The 22999-nt window shown below is 39.6% G+C and overlaps 2 protein-coding genes across 2 annotated transcripts in view; one reads left to right on the top strand and one right to left on the bottom strand.

Annotated features, from left to right (window-relative positions):
- Window positions 1-731: 731 nt before the first annotated feature.
- Window positions 732-21368, bottom strand: RBM11 (RNA binding motif protein 11). Its single transcript, XM_086411687.1, has 5 exons — window positions 19548-21368; window positions 14841-15003; window positions 13438-13510; window positions 5183-5279; window positions 732-2273 (listed from the first exon to the last, which is right to left on the bottom strand). The coding sequence occupies exons 1-5, from the start codon at window positions 19941-19943 to the stop codon at window positions 1962-1964; spliced, it is 1041 nt and encodes a 346-aa protein (XP_086267813.1). The 5' UTR covers window positions 19944-21368; the 3' UTR covers window positions 732-1961.
- The window catches only part of LIPI (lipase I), an 83088-nt gene continuing 79548 nt past the window's right edge, over window positions 19460-22999 (top strand). The window contains exon 1 of the mRNA XM_086411693.1: window positions 19460-19829. Within this exon, the coding sequence (XP_086267819.1) occupies window positions 19799-19829 (31 nt within the window). The 5' untranslated portion in view covers window positions 19460-19798. The remainder of the gene's footprint in view (window positions 19830-22999) is intronic.

Here is a 22999-nt window from a genome sequence, read left to right as displayed (position 1 = left end):
ATTTGATTTACTATAAATTCTCCTCTGCCTCCTTCTTATACTCACTTTTACCTCCAGCTCCTTATTCCTGACTCCCCAGAATATCTTTTAGATCCACCTTCTCTGAATCCAGCTCCATTTCCTCAACCAATTCTTTTAATCTCTCAAACTTCTATGGCTTCCCCAGAAAATCTCTTGACCACCTAACCACCTGCTTTAACTTCCCTTTCTTTACAATAATTATGAGAGGATTTTAAAAAACTGACTTTAAAACATAAGGTAGTCGTCGTTCATATGACTGTTGTCAACCAGGAAATAGGGGTCTCCTGCATTGCAGGCAGATTCTTTACCAACTGAGCTATGTCACGAAGACACCAGTGTAAACAGGTGAATTTGCCTTTTGGTTGGTTGACTTGGTAAAATTGATATCCAGATAATTCCAGCCTGTGATGAAAGAAATTTCAAGAATTCCTTGCAGTTCAAAGATTTTAACTCATGTAACAATATTTCAAGATAATTTTCTTAATCTGGTACTTGTTAAGATATTTCTTATGTGTATATATTTCCTTTAATGCCAATTACAATGAAATAATCTGGGGCTTAGGAAATTTGCAAGGTCTAAGAATTGACGAAAGTGCAGAGGTGAAGTTAATGTGTTTTAGATATATATCACTTCCTATTTACATAGAAAGATATTTTCCCTTTGGTATGATTCTAAATTGCAAAAATGTTAATTTAAAAAAAGGTCAGCATTTTTAGTTTGAATATTCAGCAATATGAAGTTTTATAGATCAAGCTACATTAAGCAGAATTTACATTTTCACATTTGTCAGATCAAAACAGACTAATATTTACATTTAAAACATGATTGCATTGTATAATCATAACCAGAAGTTAAATTCAGCTACTAATTTTGCTAAAAATATTTTATTATTTTAAATAATAATAAATATCTATAAGGTGCTATGCAATACACAAAAGAAATATCAAAGAATGGTTAAAATTGGATGGTTAGCTCCTAATGAAGGTGTGTGATCCTTTCAACTGGATTCAATAAATAAATATTTTCAGCATTCTAGTTTATGATGAGCTACAAAGTTAACAAGATTGTCCACATAAATCATTAATTTTACATGTAGTCTGTTTATCCCTGCAAATAAATGGTCCAGAAGTAGGAAAGCTGATTTTACGATAAACATTAAGTACCATACAATAGTGAAATTTTCTACCGAAATTATTGTTCATTATCAAGATCTAAATGTGTCTGATATATGCTTTCCAACCTGGATGGCGAAAGAGGTGGACAATGAATACTGACATAGCCAACTAATTTTTATAAAATACAATTAATAAATAGAAGTCAAGAGCCATGTATTCCTAATTATATATAATCATATGAAAAGGGAAGGAACCAAAAGCTAGCCACACGATAATCATCTTTCCTTTGGTATCACTGTTGTGTATCCTTGTATACGAAGTATATATGTATGAGAGTAAGGCTGAGACAAGATATTTAGACATAAAAAAGTATTAGTAATAAAGGAAACTAAACTCTGCTTATTCTTTCTTCTTAGGAAAAACATACAACTCAAAGATTTGTGTTAGTTTCATTCAGAAAACTGACCATTCCACTTCTGACTTCAGCTGCGGGTTACAGGCAACAATATAGGCGATCATGGTGCATTCTCCATGAGTGCTCAGTGACTTTTGATTAATGGTTTAGTGTAAGTTCATCACTGATACTAAAACATAACAACTCAAGAGTGTATTTCTTGTTAACAACACCATTACAAATACAAAAAGCACATTATATTGTTTTTAAGATTTTTGTCATTCAAGACAAAAATTAAATACAAATCAGCATATTGCTATATACTTCAAAGAAGACAAGAAAGCCATGGAATTGGTCCTTTAGTAGAATACAGATTTTTCTTTTAACAGAATGAAGACTAGTAGAGATACATTTCATTTGAATGTACATACTAGTATCGTTTTTTCTTACACTTTTGGAACTTTGGGTTATATTCATTTCCTCTGCTGTTTTCTGTGCTACTGTCGCTATCACTGCTTTGTTTCTGCCTCTTTCGTTTATTTGTCTGATAAAGGTCTGAGTCACTTGGTTGCTGCTGAGTCCATTCATAAGAGCTGGGTCCAGCCTCCAGATCTGAAACATGATTCAGTGAGGAAGATGCAGAAGTGCTGTTAGGAAGTGGTGCTGTCATCTCGTAGTAAGGAAGCTGCAGTGCTGGGTAATATGTAGGCCACTGCTGTGGGAAAAACCCACACATATTCACCTACCAAAGCAAGCCCACAAAGGAAAAAAAAAGACAAAGTTAAGAGTTTACATTTATTATACAAGTAACTATGAGCAAACCAAACCATGTGTCAGTAAGAAGGACAGGGATGCAGTAGTTTCTTTAAACGATTAACAAAGATTCCAGCTGGTGTATAGCGTACTACAGTACAGATCAGTGCTGTCCTAAAGAAATATAATGTAAGCCACATGGGTAGTTTTAAATCTTCTAATAGTCACAGGACGAAAATAACAATGAAACAGGTGCAATTTAAATAATATATATTGTGCGTGTGCTCATTTGCTCAGTTGTGTCTGATTCTTTGCCATCCCATGGACTGTAGCCCACCAGGCTTCTCTGTCCATGGAATTTCCCAGGCAAGAATACTGGAGTGAGTTGCCATTTCCTACTCCAGGGGCTCTTCCTGACTCAGGGATTGAACCCATATCTCCTGTGTCTCCTGCATTGGCAGGTGGATTATTTATCACTGAGTCACTTGGAAAGCCCTAATATATTTTATTCCCAAATATCCAAAATATTGTCATTTCAACATGTAACCAATATAAAAATTACTCATGAGATATTTTACTTTTTTATACTAAGTCTTTAAAATCTGCTGTGCCTTTTATACTTATGGATGTGGTTTAGTAGCTAAGTTGTGTCTGACTTTTGTGACCCCATGGACGGTAGCCCACCAGGCTCCTCTGTCCATAGGATTTCCCAGGCAAAAATACTGGAGTGGGCTGCAATTTCCTTTTCCAGGGGATCTTCCCAACCCAGGGGTTGAATCCAGGTCTCCTGCACTACAGGTAGATTCTTTACTGACTGAGCTACCAGGGAAAGAAAGAAAGAAAGTGAAGTCGCTCAGTCGTGCCTGATTCTTTGCGACCCCAGGGACTGTGTAGCCTACTAGTCTCCTCCATCCATGGGGTTTTCCAGGCAAGAATACTGGAGTGAGTTGCCATTTCCTTCTCCAAGGGAGCTACCAGGGAAGCCCTATATATTTACATATTTATACTTATATTCAAAAGCATATTCAATTTGGATACTAAATTTTCATTGAAAATATTTAATCAGAATTTAGATTATATAAAATTTAGTTGAAATAGTAGCTATACATACCCCAATTTTTTTTTTTGCAAACATACTTCAAAGTTTTGCAATAATTGCATCAAGTTTCTGTTCCTAAACTTAAATTAAAATTAAGTAAAATGAAAATAATCACTCCTTATGGATGGCTGATAGTCACCATATTTTGCAGCACCGCAGTCAATTCTTAAGATAGATTAACTCAAATTTCTAGCTATTTAAAGTAGATTAAGGACCTATTTGCAGGGCAGGAATAGAGACACAGACACAGAGGGCAGACTTGTGGACATGGGAGAAGAAGGAGAGGGTGGGACAAATTGAGAGAGTAGCATTGAGAGAGTAATAATAGAAAAAAATACATTACCATGTGTCACACAGACAGCTAGAGGGAAGCTGCTACAAAACACAGGGAGCTGAGTTCACCTCAGTGCTCTGTGATGACCTAGAGGGCTCGGATTCGGTGGGCAGGAGAGAGGCTCAAGAGGGAGGGCGTATGTGTAGACTTAGGACTGATCACGTTGTTGTGTAGCAGAAACCAACACAACATTTTTAAGCAATTTTCCTCCAGTTAAAAATAAAAAATAAAATTAGTAACCAGTAATGCGGAATGGGGAAACATTAATACTTATTAATATTTTTGAATGGAAGTATAAATAGTAGACTGTGGACAACGTGATCATAAAGTTATTTACTTCCATTAAAAAAGATTAATAGGGAAAACAAGCTCTCGTGTGTGCGTATGTGTATGTATGTATGGCTCATCTCATCAAAGAGAAAAATAATGCCACAAAGAAGATATTGATGGTTTTAGATGAGAACTGGCTGTTTATTACTATCTCACCATAAACAAGGAAAGGGCTTTCCTGACGGCTCAGTGGGTAAAGATTCTGCCTGTAATGCAGGAGACTTGGGTTTGATCCCTGGGTTGGGAAGATCCTCTGGAGAAGGAAATGGCTACCTACTCCAGTATTCTTGCCTGGGAAATCCCATGGACAGGGAAGCCTGGTGGGCTACAGTCCACAGGGTCATAAACAAGTCAGAAACAACTAAGCACAGACTGTATGACCAAGAAGTTTTTTCCAAAAATTATCAACTTTCATTATGTTTACAAAGTGAAAATGGCTATTTGAAAAATCTGAAGATCATATGTATGTTGGATGTTTGTAAGAAATCTCGTGTTAATCAGAATACCTGTGTTATAGTCCCACAGCTGTCATTAACAAATTGTATAATCTTGGGCTTGCTGATTAATCTCTGAACCTCAGTTTTATTATGTATAAAATGAGAAGTTAGAAGAAAACATTTCCTAAGTTCCCCTTTAACAATATAGTCCACCACTGTGATTTCTAGGCCAGAACCACATTTTTGAGAGTCTTTGGAAATAAGGTAGTTTACTCTACCAATTGAGAAACTTTGTGTTTAGTTAAAATAAAAATCTATGTACAAAAGCAGTATATGGTGACTGATGACTACATTCTATCAAAATGCTTCATTAAACAGTATTCAATTTTAGAAACATACCTTTTAAATTTTAAAAATATAGTCATTCAAGTGATTCAAATTTTATTTTACCACAGTGCATTATCACTTGCATCTGCCATTTTTCATTCATACACTGGCTGTTTGTGGACATAACATGTATGGGATTTCAGATGATCAATTTCAGATAAAAGAGCAGATCGCCACTGGGGCACAGTGCTCAAGGCATATTCTGCCTTCACTCTAGGCTTAGAGTTGAGCTTAAGTTCCAAGCAGTTTTCATATCCTTTATAGTTTGTATTATCATGTTATATTTTCAACCAAAGGCATATTAAACTTACCATCTTCTGAAAGAGAAAATATTCTTGAGATAAAGATGCATTATTAATTGGAGAGAACTGCATGGAAAAGGAAGATCTGCCCATGGCTTCTTCATTTCTTGAGGGAGGTAAAAGAAGAAGTAATATGAAGTTAAAATTCCTATGGACAGAGGTACTCTAGTCTTAGAAAAAAAAAAAAAAGAGACAGCTTCATAATTAAAGAACTTCTCTAAAAGCTCAATTAAGATAAATTAACTTTAAACATATTACACTGATAATGTAGTGACATAGCAGTATCTCAAGTCTTATTAATTACCACATACTGAAATCTTAATATTTAGAGTCACATTTGGCTTTCTGATAGGAAAATGTTAATCAATGTTATAGTTGTATAAAGGCATAGAACACTCAGATATGAAGAAAGCAAAGTAAGTCAATAATAATCACCAAGCATACACTCAATCTTCTACAAATAATATAGGTGAAAAAATAGGAATTTTTTCAATTCATTTTTGAAGGTACTTTCACTGTTAAACTAAAAAAATTATGCTCTTTGTTAAACAAGCTGCTGATATTAGCATGAACACATATTTGCTGATTTCTTCCACACGGTGATAGTGGTAAAGAACCTGCCTGCCAATGCAGAAGATGTGAGAGACTCGGGTTTGATTTCTGGGTTGGGAAAACCCCCGGAGGAGGGTATGGCAACCCACTTCAGTATTCTTGCCTGGAGAATTCCATGGACAGAGGAGCCTGGGGGGTTGTGGTTCACAGGGTTGCAAAGAGACAGACACGACTGAAGTGATTTTGCACACATGCACAATCCCTGATTAACATCAGAAGTGTCCAAAAATTTCATTTATATATGTAATGTTTGCATCTATGGAGATCTCTAGTAAATCCCAATGTTATATGTACTGGCTGGATTCTCAGCTAGTCCTCATTATAGCTAGTCTTCATTCTACTTGCTCCACAGTATGCCACAATTTTAACACTAATACTGCTAATCTTAGGACAGGAAGTTTACTGTGGGAAGGGTGAATTAAAACAGGCAGATGGAGGCAAAGACAAGGGCAGGAGAACAAGAAGAAGCTGTCAGACGGATAGGTGTTGGTTCATGGTGAGAGCAGGATCACAGAAGCCAGTGGAGAAGTGGGTTTCAGCGAGGAAATACTTAGTGTTGGTTGTTAGAGTAAACTGGATAAGCATTAGAGCTACTCTATCATTGATCAGAAGATTCCTGACAACAAACTGTTCAAAGAACAGCTTCCAAACAACAGTGGGGTTAAGAAGTGAATAGGAAGTAAAGATGTGAAGGATAATTTTTCAGTGAGAAGAAGGGGAAAATATAATAGACTGATTTGGAGACAAAGTTCAAGGAGACGTGAACATGTATTTGCAGTAAGTGATAGTAAAGAAACAAGATAAAAAGCACAGTGAGGTTACAGACTGGGGAAGATGTGACCCAGTAGCAGAGGTGGTAAGATTAGCATCATTATAAAAATAGCTGCAAAATTTCTAAAACCACTATCTTTCCCATGAGAATTTCAGGGCGTGCATATGTTTCTCCATAGCGGAGTCACATGTAAATTGGGAAGTCACAAGTTGAACTGTGTCAACTCAAAAGTTATATGTTGTAGTCCTAACACCAAATAGTTCAGAATGTGACCTTATATGTGAGAGTTAGGCTAAAAAGAAAGCTGAGCACCAAAGAATTGATGCTTTTGAACTGTGGTGTTGGAGAAGACTCTTGAGAGTCCCTTGGACTGCAAGGAGATCCAACCAGTCCATCCTAAAGAAAATCAGTCCTGAATATTCATTGGAAGTACTGATGCTGAAGTTGAAACTCCAATACTTTGGCCACCTGATGTGAAGAACTGACTCATTGGAAAAGACCCTGATGCTGGAAAGATAGAAGGCAGGAGGAAAAGGGGACGACAGAGGATGAGATGGTTGGATGGCATCACTGACTCAACAGACATGAGTTTGAGCAAGCTCCTACTGGTGATGGCCCAACAGGGAAGCCTGGTGTGCTGCAGTCCATGGGGTCGCAGAGAGTCAGGCATGACTGAGCAACTGAACTGAACTGTGACCTTATTTGGAAATAAGGTTGCTGCAGATGTAATTAGCTAAGAGGAGGTCATACTGGAGTAGGAGGTGCTAAACAGGCATCCTTCCTTATTATAGTCAAAGGGGAAACTTGTGGAGACAGATGCACACAGGGAGAAAATCATATGGAGATGAAGGCAGAGAATTGGGTGATGCTTGTACATGTCAAGGAATATCAATGATTGCCAACAAATGAGTGGAAGAAGCTATGAGAGAGGCACTGGATTTCCTGGTGGTTCAAATGGTAAAGAATCCACCTGTAATGTGGGAGAACTGGTTTCAATCCCTGGGTTGGGAAGATCCCCTGGAGGAGGACATGGCAACCCACTCTAGTGTCCTTGCCTGGAGAATCCCATGGACAGAGGAGCCTGGCGGGCTACAGTCTATGGGGTTGCACAGAGTCAAACATGACTGAGCAACCGAGTACAGCACAGCATATACGACAGAGGCACAGAACAGATTCTTTCTCATCGCCCTCAAAAGGAACTCTAGCAGACACCTTGATTTTGGATTTTGAGCTGTGAGACAATACATTTCTGTGTTTAATTTCGTTTGTGATACTTTTTATGGTGGCTTTAGCACTGAGAAGCTAAAGGCAAAGGAGAAAAGGAAAGATATACCCATTCGAATGTGGAGTTCCAAAGAATAGCAAGGGGAGATGAGAAAGCCTTCCTCAGTGATCAGTGATCAAAGAAATAGAGGAGAATAATAGAATGGGAAAGACTAGAGATCTCTTCAAGAAAGTTAGAGATACCAAGGGAACATTTCATGCAAAGATGGGCACAATAAATGACAGAAGTCGAATGGACCTAGCAGAAGCAGAAGATATTAAGAGGTGGCAAGAATACACATAAGAACTATGCAAAAAAGATCTGCATGACCCAGATAATCACGATGGTGTGATCACTTACCTACAGCCAGACATCCTGGAATGCAAAGTCAAGTGGGCCTTAGGAAGCATCACTACAGACAAAGCTAGTGGAGGTGATGGAATTCTAGTTGACCTATTTCAAATCTGCTGTGAAAGCGCTGCACTCAATATGCCAGCAAATTTGGAAAACTCAGCAGTGGCCATTGAACTGGAAAAGGTCAGTTTTTATTCCAATCCGTAAGAAAGGCAATACCAAAGAATATTCAAACTACCATACAATTGCACTCATCTCACACGCTAGCAAAGTAATGCTCAAAATTCTCCAATCCAGGATTCAACAGTACATGAATAGTGAACTTCCAGATGTTCAAGCTGGTTTTAGAAAAGGCAGAGGAACCAGAGATCAAGTTGCCAACATCTGTTGGATTATCAAAAAAGCAAGAGAGTTCCAGAAAAACATCTACTTCTGCTTTATTGACTATGCCAAAGCCTTTGACTGTTTGGATCACAACAAACTGTGGAAAATTCTGAAAGAGATGGGAATACCAGACCACCTTACTTGCCTCCTGAGAAATCTATATGTAGGTCAAGAAGCAACAGTTAGAACTGTACATGGACAACAGGCTGGCTCCTAATCGGGAAAGGTGTATGTCAAGGCTGTATATTGTCATTCTGCTTATTTAACTTATATGCAGAATACATCATGACAAATGCTGGGCTGGATGAAGCACAAGCTGGAGTCAAATTGCCAGGAGAAATATCAATAACCTCAGACATGCAGATGACACCACCCTTATGGCAGAAAGTGAAGAACAACTAAAAAGCCTCTGGATGAAAGTGAAAGAGGAGAGAGAGAAAGTTGGTTTAAAACTAAACATTCAGAAATCTAAGACCATGGCTTCTGGTCCCATCACTTCATGGGAAACAGATGGGGAAACAATGTTAACAGTGACTGACTTTATTTTCTGGGACTCAAAAATCACTGCAGATGGTGACTGCAGCCATGAAATTAAAAGACACTTGCTCCTTGGAAGAAAAGCTATAACCAACCTAGATAGCATATTAAAAAGTAGAGACATTACTTTGCCAACAGAGGTCCATATAGTCAAAGCTATGGTTTTTCCAGTAGTCATGTATGGATGTGAGAGTTGGACTATAAAGAAAGCTGAGCACCAAAGAATTGATGCTTTTGAACTGTGGTGTTGGAGAAGACTCTTGAGTGTCCCTTGGACTGCAAGGAGATCGAACCAGTCCATCCTAAAGGAAATCAGTCCTGAATATTCATTGGAAGGACTGATGCTGAAGCTGAAACTTTGGCTACCTGATGCAAAGAACTGACTCATTGGAAAAGATCCTGATGCTGGGAAAGATTGAAGGCAGGAGGAGAAGGGGACGACAGAGGATGAGATGGTTGGAAGGCATCACTGACTTGATGGACATGAGTTTGAGCAAGCTCCGGAAGTTGGTGATGGACAGGGAAGCCTGGCGTGCTTCAGTCCATGGGCTTGCAAAGAATCGCACACGACTGAGCACCTGAACTGAACTGAACTGAACTAGCACTGGTGGTGAGACGGTAAAGAATCTGCTTGCAAGGCTGGAGACCAGGTTTTGATTCTTGGGTTGCAAAGATCTCCTGGAGAAGGGAATAGCAACACATTCCAGTATTTTTTCCTGAAGAATCCCATGGACAGGGAAGCCTGGAGGGCTATAGTCCATGGGGTTGCAAAGAGTCCGACACAACTGAGTGACTAACACAAGCACACTAATACAGGAACTATTTACTAAAAGCAGAAAGTATAAGAGGTAATAACAAGCACAAAAACACATTTCCAAGGAACACTAGTGAAAGACGAGGGTATGAGAAGAGCAGCATTCTCTGCACAACACTTCTAGGACACTATGACCTTTTCTCATCCTTCCTTTATAATGCAGCACACACTAGAAGAAGAAGGTATCACCAGTGAGGTGGAGTAGTATGGAATATATACCTGTCTCTGATCTTTTAGCCTAGAATTTGTGATAATGAAGTGCATATCAAATAGAAGTAGAACATGTATGAGTTACTGCTGTCTTCTACTTGTTTATCTAGTCCTCTTCTGCCCCACACCTAGCAATACCTTGTTTCTGTCCAAACTCATAAGGAAAAAGAGGTATCTTTTCCCATTAGAAGAATAAGGGAAGTTTTTATGTAACCTAAATGGCTCAATTCATGAGTCCACAGTTCCTTTCATACCAAGGAAGTGAATCACCACCACCTCCTGCCAACATTTGCTGAAAGTACTCACTGGATACTTGCTATATGCCATTTTAAATACCCTGAAACTATAAAATTTGACTCTTTGACAATAATTGTCCTCATTGTAGATATGAGGTACAGTGTGATCATTTGTCCAGGGTTATACTGTTAATATAGTGACAGAGGCAGGATTCAGATTCAGATAGTCTGATTTCAGGACCTACTTTGTCCCGATTTCATTGATTTAGAAATGTGGGGGACAATGAGGACGTGGAGCACACTGTGTTATGCGTGGGGCGCAGTACTTCTTCAAAAGATGAGTCTGGGTAACTGCCAGTCCTAAGAGGTCACTCTTCTATGCTTAGGAGGGTAGATATAATTAGCAGGCATGGGAGGTTCAATGCTGTTAGTTTACTTGAGAACATTCAGTTCTGCTACAGAAAACAAGAAAACAACCAGCATGGATAAAACTCAGAAGAAAAGAATATGGTAGCCTTTATGAAAGATACACTGATGGATCTGATGCAGCAGCAGAGAGAAACAGGGGCTATGAACATTAGTAGAACTCAGCTAATACAGATTTATGAGATAGTGATGATACTGTAATTAGAACAAGCAAGTGACTTGGAAGACATAGGCAGAATTCACAATATATATTAAATATTCAAAATAAATAATTTAGCATGTGTTAAGAGATGCCATGGATAGATTCAGTGAAAATATGATGGAACAAATAAGACTGTTAGTCATGGGTAGAAAGGGAAGGAAAGACCAAGTCATTATCATGGTGCCACTGGGCTAAGTTATGCTGTTCTTATGTCTGCTCTGCCTAAGAAACTCAGGTAGACCTTGTGAGTATGTAGCTCCTTCTGTGGCCAGGTATATTTGCCCCTCTGTCTCTTTGAGAAAGCAAGTAAGTGAGATTAGCTCTAGGAACTTTCTATCTGAATGGAATCTCTTACTCTAACCTCAGCTCTAGTGCTCGTGCGTGCATGCTTGCTAAGTTGCTTCAGGTGTGTCTGATTCTGTGTGACCCTTCTGGTTCCAAATAGGAAAAGGAGTACGTCAAGGCTGTATATTGTCACCCTGCTTATTTAACTTATACGCAGAGTACATCATGAGAAACGCTGGACTGGAAGAAACACAAGCTGGAATCTAGATTGCTGGGAGAAATATCAATAACCTCAGATATGCAGATGACACCACCCTTACGGCAGAAAGTGAAGAGGAACTAAAAAGCCTCTTGATGAAAGTGAAATTGGAGAGTGAAAAAGTTGGCTTAAAGCTCAACATTCAGAAAACAAAGATCATGGCATCTGGTCCCAATACTTCATGGGAAATAGATGGGGAAACAGTGGAAACAGTGTCAGACTTTATTTTTCGGGGCTCCAAAATCACTGCAGATGGTGACTGCAGCCATGAAATTAAAAGATGCTTACTCCTTGGAAGCAAAGTTATGACCAACCTAGAGAGCATATTCAAAAGCAGAGACATTACTTTGCCAACAAAGGTTCATCTAGTCAAGGCTATGGTTTTTCCTGTAGTCATGTATGGATGTGAGAGTTGGACTGTGAAGAAGGCTGAGCGCCGAAGAATTGATGCTTTTGAACTGTGGTGTTGGAGAAGACTCTTGAGAGTCCCTTGGACTGCAAGGAGATCCAACCAGTCCATTCTGAAGGAGATCAGCCCTGGGATTTCTTTGGAAGGAATGATGCTAAAGCTGAAACTCCAGTACTTTGGCCACCTCATGTGAAGAGTTGACTCATTGGAAAAGACTCTGATGCTGGGAGGGATTGGGGGCAAGAGGAGAAGGGGACGACAGAGGATGAGATGGCTGGATGGCATCACTGACTCGATGGACGTGAGTCTGAGTGAACTCCGGGAGTTGGTGATGGACAGGGAGGCCTGGCATGCTGCGATTCATGGGGTCGCAAAAAGTCAGACACAACTGAGTGACTGATCTGATCTGATCTGATGGACTATAGCCTGCCAGGCTTGTAGACTGTCCAGAGATTCTCCAGGCAAGAATATTGGAGTGGGTTGCCATGCCTTCTCCAGGGGATCTTCCTGACCTAGGGATGGAACCTGCCTCTCCTAAGTCTCCTGCACTGGGAGATGGTTCTTTACCACTAGAGCCACCTGGGAAGCCCACTCTAGGGCTAATAACCACACAATCAGTGGAGAAGGCTGATGCAATAGAGAGAGAAACAGGTTGTATGAATATCAGTGTAACCAGAACTCGGCTAGTAGGGTCCCTTGCGTCCAAATGTTAAATTATCCAATACCCAAAGCTTTCCTTTTGCTTTTCACTGTATCTTTTAAATTGGTTTAATAAATGCTGTGATTTGAGCACCTTAGTCTGGTTTGGGAGACTTTCTGTCCCATGACCTTTGGTATAGCTAAACTGAGAGCATCCCTGCAGGCTATGGTTGCATCAAGAAATAAGCCTACATCAAATATGAGAATATTTTGAAAATTACCATAGAGAAATTCTAAAAATTAGTAAAATAAATAGTAGAGTGACTTAATGTTCAAATGCTTAATTTCAAGCCTAGAAACTATCACCTTTTCATCTTTGTGCCCTTGGCAATTAGTTAACTTTTGCATCTCTATATTTATTCAAGTATAAAATATGGATAACAGTATTTCTATGATCCATCACAGTGAGACTTTGCACACTTAAGTGATTTCACAGTAATGAAAAGTACACGGTAATCTATAAACAATGCTACAAATATAAATCTCTCCCACCTACTGCAGAAAATATTGACTGAATTTTATTTATTTATTTTTTTATTTTTTTATTTTTTTAATTTCGCCTGGCTAGGCCAGAAATCCTGTAACTGAACCGACTCCAGGCACCTCCTGCACTTCCGCATCTCTGACTGAATTTTAAATGAAAATACTTTGTCACTTTTCATGCCTTCAGGAAAAATGAACTCTTTAATATTAACCTATGTCTAAATAGAAATGTTTTATAGAATATATGAAAACCCTTCCTGGTATTAAGACCATATTTATTTGCCTTACCGTTATGAAAAAAGAAATATTTTTAATTACCTGTAGCTGTGTGAATTTATCTTAACACAGCTTTCAAAACTTTGGTTAGCAGGTTCACAAGAGTGAGAGCTCCCTTCAAAAGAAAAAGAATAACAGATTATTTCAAGGTACATCTTTTTGGAGTTCTCACATTAAGCCATTTTCAAAAACTCCATATAAAATACACAAGATGTTTCTGACCTCCCAAGTACTACTTACAGGGTTGTTTATATCACGTATAAGAGCGTGAATTATAACCAAGCTTTGTCCAAAGCAATGACTGTAGAAAAAAGAATTAGGCTGACATGGGGCCATACAAAGTATATAATGCTGCTTGCTAATACATACCTGTAAACTAAAGATGGCAAATGATCAGTGTTATTCGCCTTCTGTGTGGAAGGCATGAGTTCTCTAAACTGCACTGACAAATGTAAAAGTAACCTGACAGAGGCCACTGAGCAGCTGGCTGGGGACGTGTCAGGACACGACACGGCCTGGCCTGTTTTACTGTCGGTATGAGTTAATCGGATGGTACTTGAGAGCATGATGCAGCCAACTAATTATCTTTGTTAAGACAAAATCAAATGAAATGTGAAGTGGCCCTTTTCTTTTGCAACAAGACAACAGTGTTTTCTTATTCTTATGTCTTTTTTAGTACAGCGAGAAGCATAAGAACCAAACAAGGGGTACATTCATAAACCTGAATCATTGAGGAGGGAAGGAACATAAGTACCATAAGCACCACAACATAAGTATAAGCACTGCCTCTATGAGTCCCTCAAACTATAAAAGGGCTAGAGTAATAGTGCCATGTTCTCTGGACATCTAATCAATGATGAACAGTGTTGATGTGTTGTTTGAGACGAAGAACACAGGAGAAGTTGTTTGAGGCCATTCATGTTAGGAAGCTTTTCTCTGTGGCTATGAAGGCTCAGCCTTTGGCCAGCTGCTTTTACAGGGCTCAGATCCAGGGTGATATGTATAACATGGTAAACCCAGGACAAAGACTAAGGCACCCACCCTGTCTTCCAAATGGTAGATATTTGATACCATTGACAGGAAGATCAGCAAATAGCCTTGGTTCATAAAAGCTAGAGTTGGGTATCCCCAGTTCACTTAGATTTGTTTAATTTTTAACAGCCAATAGCAACCATCATGGCTATTTTCTGGCTGACATTAAAAGAGACCACTTTAAATTTTAATATAGAAATGATGCTATGGATTTGGCAATGTCATTGGTTGTATTAACTAATTACGTAACATTATGAATGTGTTCTGAGAAATTTTAAGAGGCTGCAGGAGCACTTTTTTGGTCTTAGGCTATAACATAAAAAACATAGGAGAAAAAAAAAAAAGTTTACACCTCTGGGAACAACACCACAAACAAAACACACTTTGAAGATTTCATCAGTGAGACAACCTACCAAATCGATACTGCACATTAATTGGTCTTCCATATAAACGAATTCCATTCAGCAAAGCTATGGCATAAGACACCGATTCTGGGTGTTTAAAGCAGACAAATCCAAAAGATTTCGGCTTTCCTTCTCTGTCTTTGCATATAGTCACTTTGGTTAATGGCCCAGCCTGCAAGAAACTTAAAAATTATTTTGTCATAAATCTAAAGATTTTTTTACACACAGAAAATCAACTATATTCAATTTAGGCTAAAATTCCAAATCTGTTAGCAATAACAGCTTTACATAGTTCTTTTGATCATGTATTTTCCTAACAATAAATATCATACTTCATCACACTTTCTTGGCATTTTCTGGCTCATCAAAAAACACTTATGTTGTTAAGGTCAGGAAATTTTAGGTAATAGTTCCAAATCTTGAAAGATAGGCCTAACAAAACAATTTAGAGTGCATTTAAATCTAAGATTAAAATACTACTTTGCCTCCACACATATAGACCATGTTTAACTCAAAAATAATTGAAATGATAAACCCAGCATTCCTTGAGATGTTGGGTTTATGTTACCATAAAGCAACTCCAGTACTTTGGCCACCTCCTGTGAAGAGTTGACTTATTGGAAAAGACTCTGATGCTGGGAGGGATTGGGGGCAGGAGGAGAAGGGGACGACAGATGATGAGATGGCTGGATGGCATCACCGACTCGATGGACGTGAGTTTGAGTGAAATCTTGGAGTTGGTGATGGACGGGGAGGCCTGGCGTGCTGCAATTCATGGAGTCACAAAGAGTCGGACACGACTGAGTGACTGAACTGAACTGAAAGAAACTGGTAACATCACATCAAAGCCTATTTTTTTTTTTCTGACAAGATTAAAACATTTTCACAAGAGAAATTAAATTTCTGATTTATACAGAAACTGTATTTTAATATGGTAAGCCCATTTGGTAAATATTCTCAAAGGGAAAAGTGTTTTAATATGTTTAAGACTTTTAATTAGGTACACTATCTGTAAGAATGAAAAATTAGTAAAGGTCTAAGTCTAACAACTGGGGAATATTATTCCATGGTATATTATTAAAATAAGATAAAATAAAATTGAAAATATTCAGATTTTATTGTGATTAAAACCTGTAATTAGCAATACAGAGTACAAAATCAGAGTCAAATATTGTAAAAGAGTGCTAATTACACCCTCAAATGTCACATTTCCATCATGACCATGATTACAGGAAGTACTTACCAAGCCTCATATAGATTTAAAGGTAGATGGCTCATACTTATTCATTGCTCTTTAATGACTGATTGCTTTTCTCTGTTGAGTTGGATAAGTATATTAAGGAATTGTTTTTAATCTAAAGAAAAATGTTAATTACCATCTTTAAAATGATACTGTATTTAAGATTCAATCTTTCTTTCTTTATTCTCTACTTTTCCAGGGAATAGCTCATCCTCCCTTCTGGCTTCAAGAACCACCTTATCAACGAATCTGTTTTTTTCCCACTCATGCCTCCTTCATGCAGACAGTCTCCTTGAGAGCTCCATGTGATTATACTTCAAACTCAACACATTTGAACCTAAATTCATTATCTTTCCCCTTGAGATCTCTGTACTGTGCTGTGATTCGTCTCTCAGTTGTGAGACTGTGATCCTTTGGATTATAGTCCACCAGGCTCCTCTGTCCATGGGATTTTTCAGGCAAGAATACTGGAGTGGGTTGCTATTTTCTTCTCTGGATCTTCATGGCCCAGATTTCTTGGTTAAAAGTACAAAGATACTAAACCTGATTTTCACTCTTCCAAGGATCATCAGAAATTTGAAAGAAACTAGTAACAAGGAGTGGAGAAGGCAATGGCACCCCACTCCAGTACTGTTGCCTGGAAAATCCCATGGATGGAGGAGCCTGGTATGCTGCAGTTCATGGGGTCGCTAAGAGTCAGACACGACTGAGCGACTTCCCTTTCACTTTCCACTTTCATGCATTGGAGAAGGAAATGGCAACCCACTCCAGTGTTCTTGCCTGGAGAATCCCATGGACAGAAAAGCCTGGTAGGCTGCAGTCCATGGGGTTGCACAGAGTTGGACATGACTGAAGAGACTTAGCAGCAGCAGCAGCAGTAACAAGGAGAACCAAATAGTAATAAAACAAATCAATTTTAATCAGTGTTTCTCCACAAGTGATATTAAATATATGAAATCACAAATGGACAAAATATGCTTATATGCTTTGAATTTTACAAATTCAAAAATATACCCATGCATTTTAAAAGATGATATTTAACAAGAAGACTTGCTGGTAGTAAAAACCACATCATAAGTTTTCAGTACTTTTAAACCAGAGTCAAACACATAAATAGTGCTGCCAGTTGTCAAAGATTTGCTAAGTTTTTCTGGGTTGAAGCCTTTCTAAAAGACACCTCACTTTAGTAAATCCTCCCAGAATACAGGAGAGCATAGGCAAAAATAAAAACAAATGCTTTGCTGCATGATCTAATACAGATGAATATTTAGCTAGAAATTATTAAAAAAAATGAGACTATCAATCTATCTAATGTATCTTGTAGTTTCACATACAACTGGTACAGATCCAGTTTCTATTGACTAGAAATAACATATGTGCATGGGGGCATACAGGTCTATCCATCCCATGACCTCATCATTCCCGCCCCCCTCTTTTTTGTTGGCTCAACATGAGAGAAGCTTTCTGGAGAAAAAGAACTATAAATTTTCTTTCTACCTCCCTCCATCCCTCCTCTTCTTCTTTCCTTCTTTTTTTTTTTTTTAAGTTAGAATGATAAATTCCAAATAATACTAGGATGAAAAATAACTGCAGGAAAAGACAAGTATTAGAGTAGATTAAAAATGGCAGGTTTAAAAGGATGGCAAGTTAGAAGAATAAGCATTAAAGCCTTAAAATCCACAATATTTTTCAAGTAATGTTTTATGTCCAGGAAATGAAAGTGTGTTCCTGCAGAAAATTCTATCAAATTGTGTGCATCTGTTGGTGGCTCAGATGGTAGAGTCTGTCTGCAATGCAAGAGACCCAGGTTTGATCCCTGGGTTGGGAAGATCCCCTGGAGAAGGAAATGTCAACCCACTCCAGTTTTCTTGCCTGGAGAATCCTATGGACAGAGGAGCCTCTCGGGCTACCCTCTATGGTGCTGCAAAGAGTCGGACAGGACTGAGCAACTAACACTTCCACTTCATAATTAATAGAGGGGCAATTTAGTTCAAACACAAATGAAGAGCCTTTCAGAAACTACATAAAGAACCCCTTTCACCTCTGATACTCATGCTTAGCCCTTAGAATTTAGTTTTGCTATTGTCTCCCTTGGAACTTGCTCTTATTCTGATAGAGGAAAGTCACTTTTGATTTCTCTTGATATAAGCATCAGTACTATTATTAATAGTAATAGTAGTATTGTTCAGCAGTAGCAGCAGCAGCAAACACTTAGGAAGTACCAGGTTCAGTTCTGTCTGATCTGGATGAGTTTACTCAATCTTCACACCACATCATACTGTAGCTACTATGACTCCCACTGACATTTGAGGAAACTGTGGTGCTGAGCTATTTATGTTCTTGGCCAAAATCACACTGCAGATATCAGAATTCACACTTGAAACAACTTTGCTGTACTAAATGTCCCTCTTTTTGCACATTATTTTAAAACATGATAATTAATTTTAAATTTCTCCTTTTAGAAAGGCCAAGGACTGTCTCAAATGTGTATGCCTAGCACCTTACTTACTGTCATTGTAATTATTGATCATTAAACGGTTAAATGAACGGCTGAATGTGGATATCTCTTTAGCATGTAAGATCTATGTGTATACAGTAGGTGTATACAGGAGACATAAGTTATCAGGTCTGAAAAAGTTTTCCTAAGACCCTCTTGGTATGAAATAAAGGGAACTAGTCAGGGTACTGGAGAAGGAAATGGCAACCCACTCCAGTGTTCTTGCCTGGAGAATCCCAGGGACGGGGGAGCCTGGTGGGCTGCCATCTATGGGGTCCCACAGAGTCGGACACGACTGAAGCGACTTAGCAGCAGCAGCAGCAGTCAGGGTATCAATCGGTCTCAGTCATGATTTGGCTGCCCAAATTATGCGGAAATCTCATTTATTCTGGAGTAAAATCATCTCTTGTATAAAAGGGCTTGGGAGAGTAAGTAACGTATACGGGAAGCATTTTAAAATATATTCTTCTCATTTCGCGGGATGTAGGGCGTCAGGGTGCTTATTATCTGAAGGAAGACAGTGACAGAGCTGTTTTCTGTTTTGCCTGAGCACACCAAGGCCCAGGCAGCCTCTGCAAAGCTCTGACTCAGGGTTGGGGGTTAGGGGTATCCTCGTCACTGCACACCCCAGGACTCTGCAGTGGGGATGGGAAGGGGAAGGGCAGGGAATGAGGCGCACTTTTTGTCACTTCACTGCTGCTGCTAAGTCGCTTCAGTCGTGTCCGACTCTGTGCAACCCCATAGACGGCTGCCCACCAGGCTCCCCCGTCCCTGGGATTCTCCAGGCAAGAACACCGGACTACCCACTTGCTAACCTGGAGACAGCTGAGCCAAAGCGGAACTAAATTAAAACCAGAGCAAAGGATGCGGAGGGAAAGGGAGCCGGACTCCGGGTGATTCAGGTGCGCCCCGCCCCTCCTGCTGCGCTTCCGGCTCGACGCGCTCCGCCCCTCTGATACCCCTTCCCTGCCGACTGTACCTGAAGGAACAGCTCGTAAAGAATTTCTTCCCGCACTCGAGCCTCTAAATTTCCCACAAACACCGTCCTGTCGGCTTCCTCCTGAGCAGGCAACATCCCTCCGGCTCGATCCAGAATGGAGGAGGCTCCGAGACCACGCCCTCTCTCCTTGCTGGCGGAGCCGACGAAGAGAGTAAGAGCGGCAGGGGCGGAGCGATGCTGCGGGGCCACGCCCCCAGCACCTCGTGGTAACCGCCCACCGCACCTTCGCCATGTCCCGTATCCGACCAGGACCATGGGAGAGTGAGTGAAATTAAGATTAGTCTGCAAGGGGTCTTGACATCTTGCTTGTGGAGATCCGTTCATTTCTTCAGGGCACGACATTATTAATTCATTTTGGATGTGTTCAACAAACATTTTAAATAAAATGACTATAGGGATGAGATATAAGCTAAGCTAAGCTAAGTCGCTTCAATCGTGTCCGACTCTGTGCGACCCCATAGATGGCAGCCCACCAGGCTCCCCCGTCCTTGGGATTCTCCAAGCAAGAACACTGGAGTGGGTTGCCATTGCCTTCTCCAATACATGAAAGTGAAAAGTGAAAGTGAAGTCGCTCAGTCGTGTCCGACTCTTAGCGACCCCAGGGACTGCAGCCTACCAGGCTCCTCCCTCCATGGGATTTTCCAGGCAAGAGTACTGGAGTGGGGTGCCATCGCCTTCTCCATAGAGATGAGATATAAGACATACTAACTTCATTACCGAAGCTCACAGGCTAATGGGGGAAGACTAATTTTTTTGTTTCCAAAGAGTAAACGAATAAATAATTGGGGTTTAAAATTGGTGTTTTTCATAAAACTCGTTTTGAAGGAATGAGTGCATACGTGCATGGATGTGGATGGAGTACTAGAATTAATTTAGCCAGGAAGTGTTACCTAGTTGAAGTCTTTGAAAATGGACACAGGTTTTAGGTAGACTGCAGAAGGCATTTGCACTTGAGAAAATAGACTATACCAAAGAATACTGGAAAGACTATAGCAAGTTTTGTTACTGAAGACAGAACTTTTGAGGATGGCTGCTGGGTGACTGTGGGCTTCCCACCTGGCTCAGTGGGTAAAGTATCTGCTTGTAATGCAGGAGACACAGGAGACAGGAGTTGGGTCCCTGGTTTGGGAGGATCCCTTGGAGGAGGGCGTGGCAACCCACTGGAGTATTCTTGCTTGGAGAATCCCATGAATAGAGGAAACTGGTGGGTTACGTCCATAGTGTCGCAGAGACTCCGATAGAACTGAAGTGACTGAGCACACAGGCATGCTGGGTGACTGTAGTAGGATCTCGTGTTTGTATTTTACATCAGGGCTGTACTTTGTTTTTTCTTTTTTTTTACTTTACAATATTGTATTGGTTTTGCCATACATCAACATGCATCCACCACGGGTGTACATGTGTTCCCCATCCTGAACCCCCCTCCCACCGCCCTCCCCATACCATCCCTCTGGGTCATCCCAGTGCACCAGCCCCAAGCTTCCTGTATCCTGCATTGAACCTGGACTGGCGATTCGTTTCTTATATGATATTATACATGTTTTAATGCCATTCTTCCAAATCATCCCCCCCTCCCTCTCCCACAGAGTCCAAAAGACTGTTCTATACATCCGTGTCTCTTGCTATCTCGCATACAGGGTTGTTACCATCTTTCTAAATTCCATATATATGCGTTAGTATACTGTATTGGTGTTTTTCTTTCTGGCTTACTTCACTCTGTATAATAGGCTCCAGGGCTGTACTTTGTAAACTATGGACCAAGGTGAAAAATTAATCCTTACTTGAGGAGGATTGAAAAAAAAAAAATTCCTGAAAGGAGGAAGAAAACTTACTCAGAATCTCAATATTTTGATATATTAAACAAAATATTGTCAACTGTTAACTTGGCTTCCTTTCTGATACCATATGTCTGCATAGAAATGTGGTGATAGTTCATTTGAGTTGAAAAAGTATTCTTTTACATGGACCAAAGAAAAGTTTTCTTTTACGTGGTCACTGGACCAAAGAAATCATCTTTTTTGATGGAAAGGACACATCTTTGGAATCCAGATTTCTAACTGAATTCTGACATTACTTAATTTTATAACTTTAAGTAATTTCACTTTTTAGAATTCAAGATCTATTTCTTAAGGATTCTATTGGACTAATATAATTACCTCATTTAATAGATATTTTCTGAGTGCTCACTATGTGCCAGGCGCTATTTTTAATCCTTGGAAAACAAAGGTGCCTATAAAGATATGCCCTTCTAAATCACCTTAGAGTGTTAATGGGAGAAGCAGATTTCTTGAACATGTAAATAGAAAATTATGTGTCAGTGACTTCAGTAGTTACCTTCAGTCGGTATGTCATAAGTCTTTTAAGTCCTGTCTCCATTTCTTCTTTCTACTTTCATCAGTATTGTAGCATAGTGGGAGGGGGTTGTGAAAACATGCACACTGTGTGTGTGCTCAGTCGCTCAGTCATGTCCGACTCTGCAGCCCCATGAACTGTATAGCCCTCAAGGCTCCTCTGTCCATGGGAACTCTCCAGCAAGAATACCGAAGTGGGTTGCCATTACCTCCTCCAGAGGATCTTCCCAACCCAGGGACAGAACCCAGGTCTCTCACATCGCAGGCATGTTTTTTACTGTCTGAGCTGCAAGGGAAACTCTGCACATTACAAGCAGATAGCAAATACATGTTGATCAAATAAGTGGATACTTGCAGGTCTCTATTATGAGTAGATCTATTGATTTTTAAATTCATTTACGTCCAAATTTTTATCCAAACCAAGATATTTTCTCTTTAACTCCTCAGACATTGCTTATCTGGGAGCTGTAACTTCAGGTTTGACTGTAAAATATGTAGTGCATATAAGTCATCATGTTTTCTTGCTGGACTGAAATTTGCATCATTTTTTTTTGTCTATGGTGTGTATGATTTTGGTGTTCTTATCACATCTTTTATTTTGAAAGTACATAAGTTTATGGCATGTGTACCTCTAGAATAATTATTTAATGTTTTAAGGTTTGAAAGTCAGCTCAAAGCAGTTAGCTGTTTGCTCAGAATTTGGCCTCTCTTTGTATTTCCTAATTGATACTGAGTGAATGAATGGTGATAAACCTAGTGGTAGCTTAAAAAGAATCCCTTTTATTCTCACCATTTCTTGCACCATCAGTCACATATAATCACATATAAGATCTAATGGGTTAGATGCATGGATAAATAATTAGTCTTTTCTCACTCATATCAGGATGCCTTATACCCATAACTGCATAAAGACATCAAAAATGTGTGTGTGTGTGTGTGTGTGTGCGCGTGCGCACGTGCACATGTGTGTGCACGCATGCACTTCCCTGATGGCTCAGCAGTAAAGAATCTGCCTGCAATGAAGGAGATGCGAGTTTGATCCCTGGGTCGGGAAGATCATCTGGAGGAGGGTACAGGCAG

This window comes from Bos grunniens, chromosome 1 (assembly GCF_055505025.1).
Source record: "Bos grunniens cultivar Pamir isolate PY7600 chromosome 1, Bosgru_T2T1.0, whole genome shotgun sequence".
In the NCBI taxonomy this organism is placed as follows: domain Eukaryota; kingdom Metazoa; phylum Chordata; class Mammalia; order Artiodactyla; family Bovidae; genus Bos; species Bos grunniens.
This window is presented reverse-complemented; position numbering and strand designations above follow the sequence as displayed.